The sequence below is a fragment of the Meleagris gallopavo genome, chromosome 12, assembly GCF_905368555.1.
Source record: "Meleagris gallopavo chromosome 12, MGAL_WU_HG_1.1, whole genome shotgun sequence".
Taxonomy (NCBI): domain Eukaryota; kingdom Metazoa; phylum Chordata; class Aves; order Galliformes; family Phasianidae; genus Meleagris; species Meleagris gallopavo.
In genome coordinates this window covers 152,449-166,989 of record NC_139415.1, presented here as the reverse complement: position 1 = coordinate 166,989, position 14,541 = coordinate 152,449, and the positions used below count along the sequence as shown (strand labels likewise).

Genomic DNA, 14,541 nt, shown 5'->3' with positions numbered 1-14,541 from the left:
CACCTGAATGCCAGCCATTTCAGTCTCTGAAGATGTACTCCTTTTTCTTTTTCTTTTCTTTCTTTCTTTTTTTTTTTTTTTATTTCCTGATAGTTTGACTGTTTTCCTAACTGATATTGTAAGGAAGTGAGATCGTTCCAGGTCCTGGCTTTTAATCTCAACTTTCTACCTTGCATTTAATACTCTAGTTTGTTAGTCAAGGTTAATGAATGCCTCTTGACATTGTCATTTTTATGTTCATACATGTACTCTCTGGAAAACAAACAGTGGGCAAATGAGATTTATTTAATATTGATTTAATCATGACCAACAGTTCATTGAATTTCTTACGGTGAATGCTATCTCAAAGCAGAAACAACATTTTAAGCTCAAGGAAGGAAGGTTTAGGAGGGGAAAGTTCTTTACAGAGAGAGTGGTGAGGTGCTGGAAAGGGCCACCCAGTGAGGCTGTGGATACTCCATCCTTGTAGGTGTTCAAGACCAGATTGGAAGGGGCCCCGCACAACATATTCTAGTTCCAGATCTGGAGGTTGGTGGCCCTGCCTGTGGCAGTGGGGTTGGAACTTGGTGATTCTGGGGTCCCTTCCAACTCAAGTGGTTCTATGATTCTATGAAAATTCACGTTTTGCCAGAAAAGAAATGTAGTAAGGGAAACAGAGTAGGTAGGCAGCTAAAAACAAGGACTAGTCTATGCTTTCCTTCCAGATGGAGAAAAGACCATAGTGGTCAGGCTAGGAATCTTTAAAAGGCGATGTCTACCTGCATATCCTGTAACCTCTCTGACAGTTTTTCAGATATCTTTGTGGAAATGCCTGAAAGATGGTTGCAATAATGGGGAGACAAGCACACCCATGCATCTACCTGTTAAACTGTGAAAAGAAAAAAAAGATAAGAGCATGTGGAAGCACAGAAACTACAAGAAAGAAGAGAAATCCTCAAAACATAGAAATTGTACCACGCAAAGACCACTAGATGGAAGTGTAATCAAAGCAATCCAGAATATGAACATGAAATATATTATATATTTTATACGTGGCCCAAGACAATTCCTCTTTACTACTCAGTGCAGCCCAAGCAAGCCAAAAGGTTGAACAGCCATGACCAACCTCTCTACTTCAGAAGGTTCTTGACAGTAGTTTGCAGGTGGGTTTTGAATATCGCCAGAGGAAGAGACTGCACAGCCTATCTGGGCAGCATGTTCCAGTGCTCTGTGACCCTCCAAAGAAAGAAGTTTTTCCTAGTGTTCAGATGGAACTTCCTGTGTTGCAGTTTGAGCCTGTTCCCCCTATCCTGTCACTCGTGCTCTTGACACTTATCCTTTAGGTATCTGTCTATCTCTCTCAGTCTTCTCTTCTCCGGTCCAAACATGGTCTCTCAGCCTTTCCTCACAAGGGAGATGCTACAGGCCCCTAACAATCTTTGTAGCCCTCTGCTGAACACTCTCGAGTAGTTCCCTGTCTCTCTTGAACTGAGGAGCCCAGAACCAGACACATTACTCCATATGTGGAGCAGGGCATGCAGACGGGGAGGATCACCTCCCTCTAACTAGACTCTGCACCAGTGATCACGGCCCTCTGAGCTCTGCCAGTCAGCCAATTCTCAATTCACCTCACTGTCCACTCCTTTGTCCCACACTCTCTAAGCTCAGCTATGAAGATGTCATGGGAGACAGCGTTGAAAGTTTTGCTGATACCAAGGTAGACAGCATCCACTGTTCGAACCTCATCTATCCAGATGGTCATGAGAATCTTAGAATCATATAATTATTTGAGTTGGAAAAGTCCCTTAAAGATTATGTAATCCAACTCCCCTGTCATGAACAGGAACATCTATAGACATATCAGGTTGCTCAGTCTTGTCTATCCTGATCTTGAAAATCTCCAGGGACGGGGCTTCCAGCCCATCTCTGGGCAACTCGTTCCAGTCCTTCACTACCCTTACCGTGAAGAACTTTTTCCTCATGTCCAATCTAAATGTCCTTGTTCTAGTTGGAAACCATTTCTCCTTGTCCTATCACAACAGACCCTGCGAAGGAGTCTGTCCCCTTCTTTCTTATAGCTCCCCATTAGATACTGAAGGGCTGCTATCAGGCTTCGTTGGAGCCTCCTCCAGGCTGAAGATCCCCAGGTCTCTCAGCCTGTCCTCGTAGGGGAGATGTTCTGTCCCTTGGGATGTATTTGTGGCCCTCCTCTGGATGTATTCCAACAAATAGAAGACCACCAGACTGGTCAAGCATTATGTCCTCTCGGTGAATCCATGTTGACTACTCCTGATAACCTTCTTTTCTTCCAGGAGCTTGGAGATAAGCATCCAGAATCCACTGTTTCTTTACCTTCCCAGAGACAAAGGTGAGTCTGACTGGCCTGTAGTTACCATTTTTGAAGACTGGAGTCTTCAAAACTTTCTTTAAGTCTTCAGGTAACTCTCTTGTTCTCCACCTTTCAAAAAAAAAAGATAGAAAGTGGTTTGTCAATCACTTCTGCCAGCTCCCTCAGCACATGTGGGTGCATCCCATTGAAGTTCATGGATTTGCGTGCGTCTGGTTTGCCTAGATGATCTTTGACCAGAACCTCCTTAAGTATGGCGAAGTCTCCTTTCCTCCAGACTCTCTCTATTAAGTCCAGTGTCTGGGATTGCCGAGGGGCAGTGTTAGCAGTACAGACTGGGGAAAAGAAGGCATTCAGTAATTCTGTCTTCTGAGAATCCTCAGGCACTCAACTCAATCAGCATCAGTCCCTAGTCATCTTTTTGCAGTTCATACACTTAAAGAAGCTCTTCTTGTTTTCCTTGACCTCTCTTGACAGATTTAATTCTTTTAGCCTTCCTCGCTGCATCCTTGCAGGCCCTGACAGCATTCCTGTATTCCTTTCATGTGACCAGAGCCTTTTACATATTCCATACCAAAAACTTACAGCCTCAAGGCTTTTAAAAAGTTATTCTCTATTTTCTTCACTCTAATGGTGACTCCACTTATCTACACCTTAAGGAATAAAGAAGTCAGAGAAGCCCTGGTGGAAGCAACCCAGACTTGTGCAGGTTTATATAGATGACATATCAAGGGTTATGGTTTCTGTGACTTTTTGAGGCCAGGCTAAACGGATATGAACTACTGGAGGTGATTTCTACAGCAAGCACGTGGTATTGACGTGTTGACTTATCTGGTCACAAGGAGAGATGAGTAGTTATTTGGAAAAAAATAAATACACACCCATATGTTTTTGATTAAGCTCAAATTGGCCTATTAAAAACACACACAGACACACACACGCGCACACACAAAAAAACCCAACAACCTGGAAAACCAAGATGAAAACTATCTAAAAAATAATTCTGAATGAACTGAAAGCATATTTGTCACATTTCCTCCTTATTTAAGTGACTTGGAAATCAAAAGCCACAAGAAGAATAAGTGTCCTGTGTTGAATTAAGCCTCTTAGAGGAATTCAGGAGCCAGTGCAGTGCCACAGACGTGTCTCCCACACACCATCCCAGCCTTTTCCTCAGGTCCACCCCGACCCTCCCCTGACACAGCTCCATGCCGTTGCCGTGAGTCCTGTTATGGTCAGCATAGAGCAGAGATCAGTGCTGCCCCTATGAGGAGCTGCAGCCGCCATGAGGGAGCTGCTGGCCGCCATAAGGAGTAGTGCCAGCCACTGGAGTCAGTTCAATGAAGGCAGTGGGTGAACTGTGCACCGCTGAGGTGGGTGGACTTTGGCGGGTGGTATTTCAGGGAACTGGTGGAGGTTTTGGGACCGGGAAGAGGGTATGACGCCGAGAATGGGAGACTGTATATCCACTGAGCAGACCTGAAGAGCAGGGCTGGGAGTACAGATGGAGAAATATCACATCACCTGGGAGAAGATGCTCTTCAGCCGTCCGTTCCCAGAAAGCCAGGGGAAAAGTCTGTGGCAAGTGGAAGTTCAGGAGCTGCAAGAGCAGTCTGTGAAGCAGCGCTAAAGTAATGGCGTCTGGTGGGGATCTAGTCGAGGGCAGGAGAGACCACATGAAAAAGTTGGGTACTGCCTCTGTGAGGCTGGGCTGCTGGGGGCCTACGGGTTAGGGCAGAGGTTTTATCAGGAAAACTGAGGTTAAGGGCTGTGTTTCAGGACTGAGCAGCAGTGTACGAGGCTTATGAGCACAGGGGAGGAGAGTAGTCCCAAGGCTGGGACAGCAGTGATGTGTAGGCCACGCTTATACCAACGGTGTGCATGTGTAGATGGCAGCTGTGGGACAGTAGTCACTGAGGTTGTTGTCAAAGAGAAGATATTGTAGAGTTTTACTGTGACAGGGAGGTCTGTCCTTTTAACAGAGCCATGGCTTGTTTTGGCTGCAGCAGCAAGGAGAGCAGGAAGGGACCTTTGCTCAGGCAGCTTTGCTGTCTTCCTCTGCCTCCTCCCGGAGATGTATGTGTGCAGAGAGAGTCTGTTCTGTATGCCCTATATTGACCATAAAGAAATTTCATTCAGGCGAGGGCTGCAAAGGTAATGCTGGGCATCAGCACCTTACCCCTTTTTTCGTTCCTTCTTTTCTTTGCCTCTAAACATTCTCTGATTTTCTACTTCTAATCAGCTCCTCTCCAGAGGACCACTTAGATCCCCTGCAACAGCTTCATCTCTAATAGTCTCAGAAGGCCCCATTAAAACACCAGGAAACTTCAATTCTGAGTTTGCCCTTTGCACTATAATTTCAACCTTGTTAGGCTTGTTAGACCAAGCAATGCATAACAAGATTGTTTTTAATTATTTTTTTAATTTTTATTTATTGTTGCTAATTTTCTGTACAGTCATGAGGGAGTCGACAGGTGAAATCATCTCCCAGGAAAAGTGTTGCTAGACTTAAGGCTTTTAATAAGCACATGTTGCAACACAGTACTTCTTGTTTTGTATTTAAATTGAATGAGTTCCAAGTGACCTTATTAAGTGTGTGTTTCTGGTAGAGGCTGATGCTTGCAACACAAACCGAACATTACCTTTGAGGTGAAGTATCTTGTGGACTGCTTATTTTCAGCGGTTTCTCCGGAGCATGAAGCTCTCGGTAACGCCCCTGCTGACATCTCCTTCCGTAGGAGAAACAATGCTACCAAAACTCATGCTAAGTATAAGATTACTCAGAAACCGAATAGTGTTTTGGAACACTGACTGCAAGATACACCAATGCAATGAACCCAGGCTGCATTGCTAGAGACAGGCATGTGATCAGAAGACACACGAACCAGTATGTAGATACGAGCGCCATCATGTGACAGAGAGATCAGAGATGGGAATTACAACTGATCCTTGTCCCAGAATTAAACAGACAAATATGAGATAGTACAAATATCAAGCTGACAGAAAAAATGTTTGGTACGTTGTCAGACAGGAAGTAGGCATTTGTACGAATGGAGAAAAAGGCAGAAGAAAATTTAGTGGATATTTATCTGGAGAAATTATTAGGAATACAAACGCGTACCATGCATGCATGCTCTTCTTCTTTTTTTTTTTTAACAAAGAAATAGAGAAGCATGGTGAATATTTGCAAGATTTTGGCCAATTTTAGAAAATCATTCTGGACAGCAAAATTAAAATTTAAAATTCAGGAAAGATATTGATGTTTATCCCTTTTGTATATTTTACATTTCCAAGCCAATTTTCTTTTAGAAGTGAGTCAATAACTATATTTTAAATAAGAGGTTAATTTGAAAGAAGTTAAATTGATGTGAACCATTTAGGACTCCAAAATGTTTGTTGCATCCGATTGTAGCCCCCAAATGTGGAATCATCTGAATTGACAAGAGAGACAAAGTAGAAGCCGTTGGATAGAGGACATAACCCAGTACGGTATTGCCAAGCTGCTTTCTCTAGCATGGCTGCAGTTGTAACCCATATGAGGGAACTTCTGGGAGCTTGTAGAGCAGCTAGTTGAAAGTGGAGGTTTTTCTTGATATTTCCAGAAGGGCAGAAATATTTTCTTCTTCCTGCGTTCTTCATCTGACCTAAGGGTTAATATAAGGCTAAAATGACTTGCTTGAGCTGAGAGGAGAATCCGGTGGGGTGACTTCAAGTATACTTGTTCACATTTGTTTTGAAGGAGAGGCTACATCAACTAGTAGTTAATCTGGAGTTTGCTGCTCTAAAATTCCCAGCAAGTTATTTCAGAGGTTCTCCGTGCTTCAGAAGGAAAGTCTTCCTGCTCTTCTAAGGAATAATTTGCACTAAGATTGGCTGTAGAGACCCAATGGCAAGCTCAGGCAACAAGTATCATATCATAGAATCACAGAATATCCCGTGTTGGAAGGGAGCCACAAGGATCACTGAGTCCAACTCTTGGCTCCACACCAAATCCCCCTGACACATTATATGCATTCCATATATATAAGCCCATGTTACAGATACCATGACTGAACACCAGCACTGAGGACTCCGGTATCTGAAGTTACCGATATTTTTCTTGGATATTAACTAGACTGGAGAAGAATTCTCTGACATAATTGTGATGTTTACTAGCTAGAAGCCTGGTCTAAGCTCAGCACTCATGTTCTGCCTGTAGCTGGGAGAGCAGCTTACTTCCTCTTTTTCTCTGAGAGGCGTCAAGTACAAGCAGGGTGAATTTCCCTCAAAGACAAAAAACCTCACAGGTCTTCATGTAGCATGTGTAGGGAGTATCAAAGCGAGATATTTTTGCACTGAAATCAGTCACCAGGATTCTACTGAACAATAAACAGAAATGGGAACTTCTGGTATGCAAGGGCCCCAACCAATCTGGCCTTGAGTACCTCCAGGGATGGATGGGGCATCCACAGCCTCTGCGGGCAGCTGTTCCAGTACTTCACTTCTCTCGTAGTAAGAAACTTCCCCCCGACATCCAACCTAAATATTCCCTCTCTCAACTTAAAGCCATTTCCCCTTGTCCTGCAGTTATCTACCCTTTCAAAGAGTTGATTCCCCTCCTGTCTGTAGGCTCCCTTTAGGTACTGAAAGGCTGCAGTGAGGTCACCCTGCAGCCTTCTCTTCTCCAGGCTGAACAAGCTCAGCTCCCTCAGCCTGTCTTGGTAGGGGAGCTGCTCCAGTCCCTTGATCATCTTCGTGGCCCTCCTCTAGACCTCTCCAACAGCTCCCTGACTTTCTTGTATTGGGGGCTCCAGACCTGGATGCAGCACTCCAGATGGGGCCTCACAAGAGCAGAGTAGAGGGGGACAATGACCTCCCTGTCCCTGCTGGCCACCCCTCTTCCTACCAGAATACCATTTGCTTTCCGAAACTCATTTGAACTCTCTTTGGCATCTGCGCAAGCATGAAATTAGACTAGAAATGACTGCTCTCCTCCATAGAGGGGATTATATCAGGTGCCTTGATGATTAAATCTGAAGCAGAAATTAACAGGTTTTTACTGTTTATGGTTCATTCAGATGTCTGTTGGAGGGGGCTGAGAGCAGGTGTCAGAAAGCAGAGAAGAGATGAAGTTGTGAGTTCTGAAGACTACTTTTAGTGATAGGAGCTGGATCTGGCCTTTATTCAAAATCTGAGCTTGTTATTTAAATCACTTTTATAGACAACGTACCTGGAAAGTGCTCTTTTGGATACTGATTTTAGTTTGCAGGCCACTGCCTGGGCCACCCACCAGAACAAAGTAAATGCTACATCCGTTGGGACAACAGGTGTCATTGCTAGAGACTTTTCCTATCTACGTACATAAGTTACCACTTATGTACACCGCTTATGATGGGGGATGAAACAAATGTTATAACAAAGATGCTGACTTTTCAAATATTCCTCTACTTTTTCAGATTTACTTAGTTGCTTGCAAGGCCAGAGGTAAAATCACAATAATTTATTCTTATATGCTCAGTAAAAAGGGCCTGATATTGTATGGATGTAACAGCAAAGGAATGCTAAAATAGCACATCTTTTTGAAAGGCATTTAACTTCTTTCAGAAAAACCTCTTAAATTATTCACAGGGTAACACTTATTTCCTGTGCAGCTATGAGGAACTCATGAGCTGGACAGAGAGAAGATCATCTGCTTCCCAAGTAGCCTCTTGTTGATGCATTTCCTCAGGCTTTGCTTGACCTTCTGATTCCTCAAGCTATAGGTGAAGGGGTTGATCATAGGCGTAACAACTGTGTAAGAGAGGGAAACCATTTTCTTCATATTGCTTGAGAGGCTGGACCTAGGACGCAAGTGAATGATGCCTGCTGTGCTGCAGAAAAGAGTTACTACCACCAAGTGAGCTGCACATGTGGAAAAGGCCTGCCTCTGGCCCACGGCTGAAGGTATCTGAAGAACAGCATGAATAATGAGAAGGTAAGAAATAATGATCAGTGAAAAGGGGATCATCACTATTATGACTGTAGCAATAAAAATCAGTAGTTCAAACAAAGCTGTGTCTGCACACACCAGCTTCAACACGGGAGAAACATCACAAAAGAAATGATCCACCTTGCTTCTCCCACAGAAGGGCAGAGTAAACAGCCACGTGGGGAAGAGCAGAGCAACGGGTATCCCAGAGAGCCAAGACCCAACAGCCATCTTGAAGCAGAGGTCCCTGTTCATCATGGTGCCATAATGCAGTGGGTGGCATATTGCCACTTGTCAGTCATAAGCCATTACACCTAAGAGAAAGCACTCACATGTGACAAAAAGTACAGCACAACTGAGTTGCAAGGCACAAGCTGTGAAGGAAATAATTTTTCTCTCCCCCAGCAGAATCAAGAGCATCTTGGGGACAATGCTCAAGCTGTCGCAGATCTCTGTCAAGGCGAGATTCTTTAGGAAATAGTACATGGGAGTATGCAGGGCAGAGTCAATGGCTGTGATCACCACAATTAGAGAGTTACCTGTCATGGTGGCCAGGAATGTGACAGAAATCACTATGGAAAATAGGACTGCATCTTGCCATGTAGGACAAACCCCCAACGTAAGAAGTGAGTAACAGTGGTTTGGTTTCCAGGCTTCGTTTCCTCAAGAATTCTCATCCTAAAAGAGAAAAAAAAACCACCTACACCACAAAAGGATTAGTAGCTTGGGATAGACCTGTGGTCTCAGAAGTACTTACAGCTGCAAGTAATACGGGGCATAAAACATGAGATGAGGCTTAAGATTGGATATGACTGTGATCTCTGAGTGAAAGACCTCTGCTGGGGAAGCCGTACAAGAACATCCTTATAGTCACAGGCTGAGAATCATCTGTAACTTAGGTGCAAAGAAGATGAACCTACAAACTTCCAATAACCGTTCTGTGCTTATGTTCTACAGAAAGAAGTAGATACCTCCAAAGTTCAGGTTATGTTATCATATGAGTGAGATCTGTGGTCAGCCAGAAGAATTTCAGATTCAGTCGGCTGGATGTCTCTCTGTTAACCTCAGTGTCTAAATGTCACCTGCACGTGAGCTAGGCGACCTAGAAACAATTTGTATTTAACAAGGAGAAATTCGGCACAATACAGAAACACAATTCCTAAGATGAATGTCCAAAGATGCTCGGATTGGTGGTATCACTTATGATGAAATTCAAGACGTAGTGAACAAACAGTTGGATATCTGGAATTAAGTGAAATTCACTTCGTGCTTGGTTCTCAAAGCTAGGTGATACGGCTATCTTTGTGAGTTTCCACCTACTAACTTTACTCAAGCAATGGTGACCTGACTATTATTTTCATTATCAACTCTACCTGCAGAAATACAGAACAAATCTAACCAAGCTTAAATCCGTACAAATATTCACACACTTACACTTTTTTCATCAAATGATATAAAATCCATATCCCGATTTTTAACTTGAAGTAAGCTCTTAGAAGTAAGAAGATGCTCTCTATCAGACAGTAGTCTGCATAATGTGATCACTAGCATCTGCTCCTTGCTGCCATTTTCTTGGGACTTAATCGCCTCGTCAGATCTGCCAGTGAGTTTATTTGTCCGGGAAGCATCCTGGTTTTTCAACCAAAGTCTGCTTGGCTCATACTTGAGAGATACAGACGCAATAATAGAATATATATATGTATTTCTTTTCTGTACTTATACCATTTGGAGTGAGATAATCTGGCAGAGAGGGTCTGAACATCAGCTTTCTTTTTTGTAAACAACAGAAAGAAGAAATAAGCATTTAGTCAGTGTGATTAATCTTCCTCAACCATAGACATTTAAAATAAGACAAGCTACTCATGTGAGGGAGATTTTATTTCTCTATGACAACCAGGGTGATTGAGATATAAAAATCTGTACTGCTAGTGCATAAGGGTAGGTTGGATAGATTCCTTTTGGATATGTTCTCAGCAACTCCTGACTCCAATTAGAGAAATAAACCATGCAAACACACTTATGTTTCGTTTTGCCTTAGAAGCCAACCAGCAATGAAGAACAGAAATTGAAATATTACCTTAGGATTCCAAAATGGGTTGAATTCTCTCTCTCTCTCCAGTAGGGATAATAATTCCAAAGACACAATGGAAGAAAAATTATCAATACAGAGGAAAAATGAAATTAGTTTCCCTGTGTAAGAGACAGTATCTCTTCCCTGATTTCAAAGGCTGCTACAGCTAAAGGGAGGAGGTATTTGAGTTTTCCTGTGCTCCCTGTAGGCTCAGGTTTCCAGACAGTGGTATGCTGTTAGGATGAAATCATGTCTTAAGTGTTCTCTTTTAAATCCCTGGTTTATATAAACGTCTTGTGGTTTAACCCCAGCAGACATTTATGTACTGCACAGCCACTTGCTCACTCTCCCCAGGTGAGATGGGGAAAAGAAGGCGAAAGGTGAAAATGCGAGAGCTCATGGGTTGAGATAAAGACAGTTTACTAGGTAGAGCAAAAGTTGTGCAAGAGCAAAACAAAGTGCTTTGTGTGGTAGTTAAACTTTGGACAGCTACTGGAGTCCTATGCAGCCATTCTCTCACTGCCCCTTCCCAACAGATCAGCAGGAGTAAATAAGCTGAGAAAGCTTGTGGGTCAAGGCAAGGACAGGGAGATCACCTACCAATTGCTGTAATGGGTAAAGCTGACTTCACTTGGGGAAAATTAACTTATTGCCAATTAAAATAGGCTGGATGGTGAGAAACAAAGCCAAAATAACTTTCTCCCACCCTCTCCTTTTTCCTCGGCCCAACTTCACTCCATCATTGACAGCTCCACTTGCTCCAGGTGACACAGGATGGGGAATGGGGATTGTGGCCAGTTCATAACAGCTCCTCTCTATTGCTCCTCACAGTGCTTCAGTACGGGTTCTTCAGGGTAAACGTGCTCTAGGGTGGGCTCTCCACGTGCCCCAGTTCCTTGAAGGAGCAGTCTGCTTAAGGGGTTGAGGTCAGGCAGAAGTTGTTTATTTCTCTAGAAATACGTGAGAGTGCAGGGAAGCAGGGATTGAGCCCTCTCTCATTGAGGATGTTGGCATAAAAGAGAAGTACTGGGCCTTTCATATGCTTACAGCAGATGTAAACTGCTTTGTGAAGGTGACTGATACTGTCAGAGCAGCATCTATCTAGAATGACCCTCAGCAGAAGTTCTTTGTGTTCCTGATGTACCAGAGATTGCAGCTGTGTGGCTAGACATAGCTCATGCGGTTCATCCAGCTCTTAAGATACTTGACCTAATTTTGAGGCTAGAGAGACCAGCTTCCATCCTAACAAACACACAAGCTAAGTTTCTTTCTCAGTAAGATATACCTGAGGTTAATTTTGTCCTGCTCTAGGTCTGCAATTCTTTAAGCCAGTGACAGACAGACAGGCAACTGATTGTAGCTGTTACCTGAGATAGGTAGCTTGTCTAAAGCAAATGAACCCTCTGGTTTCTTTTGCTTTTGAGATAATTCTGCTTCTTTTGCAGAGGTTGTGAAGAACCACTCCTTCATTGTCCCTTGAACCCCAAGGGTTCTTAGTCTCTGCCTGTCTCTTCAGAGCATTCCTCCAGTTTGTGGTATATGTGTGCATGCATGTGTGTGGGTATGAGTTCCATGTTTGTGCATCAGTGCACAGTGTTTACACGATGAAGGTGCGTGGGATAATTAGAAATGATTATCTTTCAAATACTTGTGCTCTGTCTGAGCATGCAGAAATGCAGTCCAGAAAGCCAAAATCCAACCAGAATTGGGAAAATGTGGATCCACTGCTGAATGGTTCAGGGTGACACAGGACATGGAAAATGTTGAGATAGCCAGTATTCTTTGACTTGATCTTTGCTAGCAAGACAGTCTCTGGGAATCCCAGGCTCCAAAGAGCAGGGGTAGATACTGGAGGAAAGAAGAGAGGTGTTTGAAGAGGATCAGGCTAGGGAGCACTTAAACTGACTGGATGTATATAAGTCCACCCTGCCAGAATGAGCCCATGAGTGCTAAGGGTGCTGGCAGATGTACTTATATGGCCACTCTTCCTGGATTGCTAGAATGGATTGGATTGGAAAAGACCTTAAGGATGATCTAATTCTATGTCCCCTGCCATAGGCAGAGATGCCTTCCACGAGACTAGCTTACGCAGAGCCTCTATTCAACATTGCCTTGAATGATTCTGGGGATGTGGAATCCACAGCTACTCTGGACAGTTTGTTCCAGTGCCTCACAACCCTTCATAGTATGGTATTTCTTTCTTATGTCTGTTCCAAATCTATCCTGTTTTAGTTTAAATCCATTCCCCTTTGTCCTATCACTACACTCCCTGATAGAGAGTCTGTCTCCATCGTTTCTGTAAACCCCCTGTAAGTATCGCAAAGTCACTCTTAGGGCTTTCTGGTGCCTTCTTTTCTCTATGCTAAACTACCCCAACTTTCTTGGCGTTTCTTCATAGGAGAAGTGCTCCAGTCCTATGATGATCTTTGTGGTCCTCTTCTGGACCCACTTCAATAGATATTTCCTATGCTACAGTTCCCTGTCCAGGATGCAGTACTCCAGGTGGGGTCTCATAAGAACGGAGTAGAGGGAGAGAATCTTCTTGGATTGCTAGCTACACTTCTTTCGATGCAGCCCACGATATGGTTGACTTTTGGGTTTCAAGTGCACGTTGCCAGTTCATGTCAAGCTTTTCATCCTCCAGGAGTACTGGCTTCCCTCCTCAGGGCTGTTCTCAATCCAGTCTTTGCCAGGTTACATTCATGTTTGGAATTGCCCTGTGCCATGTGTAGAACCTTCCACTTGGCCTCGTTGAAATTCATGAGGTTGCATGGGCAACTTGCTGGGGGTGTGCTCAATTCCAATGTCCATGTTGCTGACAAGGATGTTGAATAGTTTCAGTCTCAATACTGACCACCTAAAGAGCACCAGTCATCAGCTGTCCTCCCGTGGACATTGAGCTGTTGACCGCAACACTTTGAGTGCAGCCATCCAATGAACTCTTGGTCCACTCAGTGAGTAGTCCATTTGTCACATCCATGTGTCTCTTTTAGAGTCAAGGATGTCATGTGGGACAGTATCAAATGCTTTGCACAAGTTTAGGTAGATGACATTTGCTCTGGAAATCCAGTTGCTCTGGAAAATCACTGATCTGTTGTGGTGGTTGGAAGAAATGCTCAGACTGTGGAGGAGGATCATGTAACTCCTAGATTCAAAAAAGGTATGAAAGAGGACTCATTGAAGTACAGGTCAGTCAGCATGATCTCGATCTCTGTGAAGGTGATGAAGCAGCTAGACTTGAAATCCCATTTCCAGATATATGAAGGACGAAAAGCCTACAAGAGTACTGAACTTTAGTAAGGAGAGCAGCAGGCGAAGAACGACCCCAAGCAACAGGACATGCTGGGGACTGCTCTGATGGGAAACAACCTGTCAGAAAAGGCCCTGGTGGTCCTGATAGACCCCGAGTAAACCAAGGCTCAGCTATGTTCCTTTTGGGGCAAAGGTCAGCTGCTGACTTGAGACGATCCTCTGTCTCTCCAGTATCTGATCCTACAATTACAGCTTGAAGCTTATCAGTGGTCTCACAAACACACATATTCTGAATAGAGAGTACCTTAAGTGGAAATTATTTGGAAATTGAGTTGAATAAGATGAAAGAATAGAGGGCACTGATCATAGAATCATAGATTTACCAATGTTGGAAAAAACCTCCAAAATGATCCAGTCCAAAGATCCACCTACCACCTTCTCCACTAAACCATGTCCCTCAGTACAACATCTGAATGTTCCTTGAACACCTCCAGGGACTCCACCAACTGTATCCTGGGCTGCATCAAGAGAAGCGTGACCAGCAGGTTGAGGGAGGTGATTCTGCCCCTTTACTCTGCTCTTGTGAGACCCTAGATGGAGTGGAGTACAGCATTGAGTTCTGGGGCCCACAACACAAGAAGGACGTTGAGCTGTTGGAGCAGGTCCAGAGGAGGGCCACAAAGATGATCAGAGGGCTGGAGCACCTCCCCAGCGAGGACAGGCTGAGAGAGCTGTGTTTCTTCAGCCCAGAGAAGAGAAGGCTCCAGGGCGATCTTATAGTGTCCTTCCACTATATAGTGGCCTGAAGGGGGCCAACAGAAAAGCTGGGGAGGGACTTTTTATAAGGGCGTGTAGCAACAGGACAAGGGGAAATGGCTGGAAAGCAGAACAGAGTAGATTTAGATTAGATCTTAGGAAGAAATTCTTTACTGTGAGAGTTCTGGG

General features: G+C 43.9%; 1 protein-coding gene across 1 annotated transcript; it reads right to left on the bottom strand.

The window, feature by feature from the left end:
• Positions 1–7,967: 7,967 nt before the first annotated feature.
• On the bottom strand, positions 7,968–8,950 carry LOC104912746 (olfactory receptor 10A7-like). Its single transcript, XM_010717104.3, is given in 2 exon segments — positions 7,968–8,860; positions 8,863–8,950. Coding segments are annotated over 2 exon segments (981 nt in total).
• Positions 8,951–14,541: the final 5,591 nt, after the last annotated feature.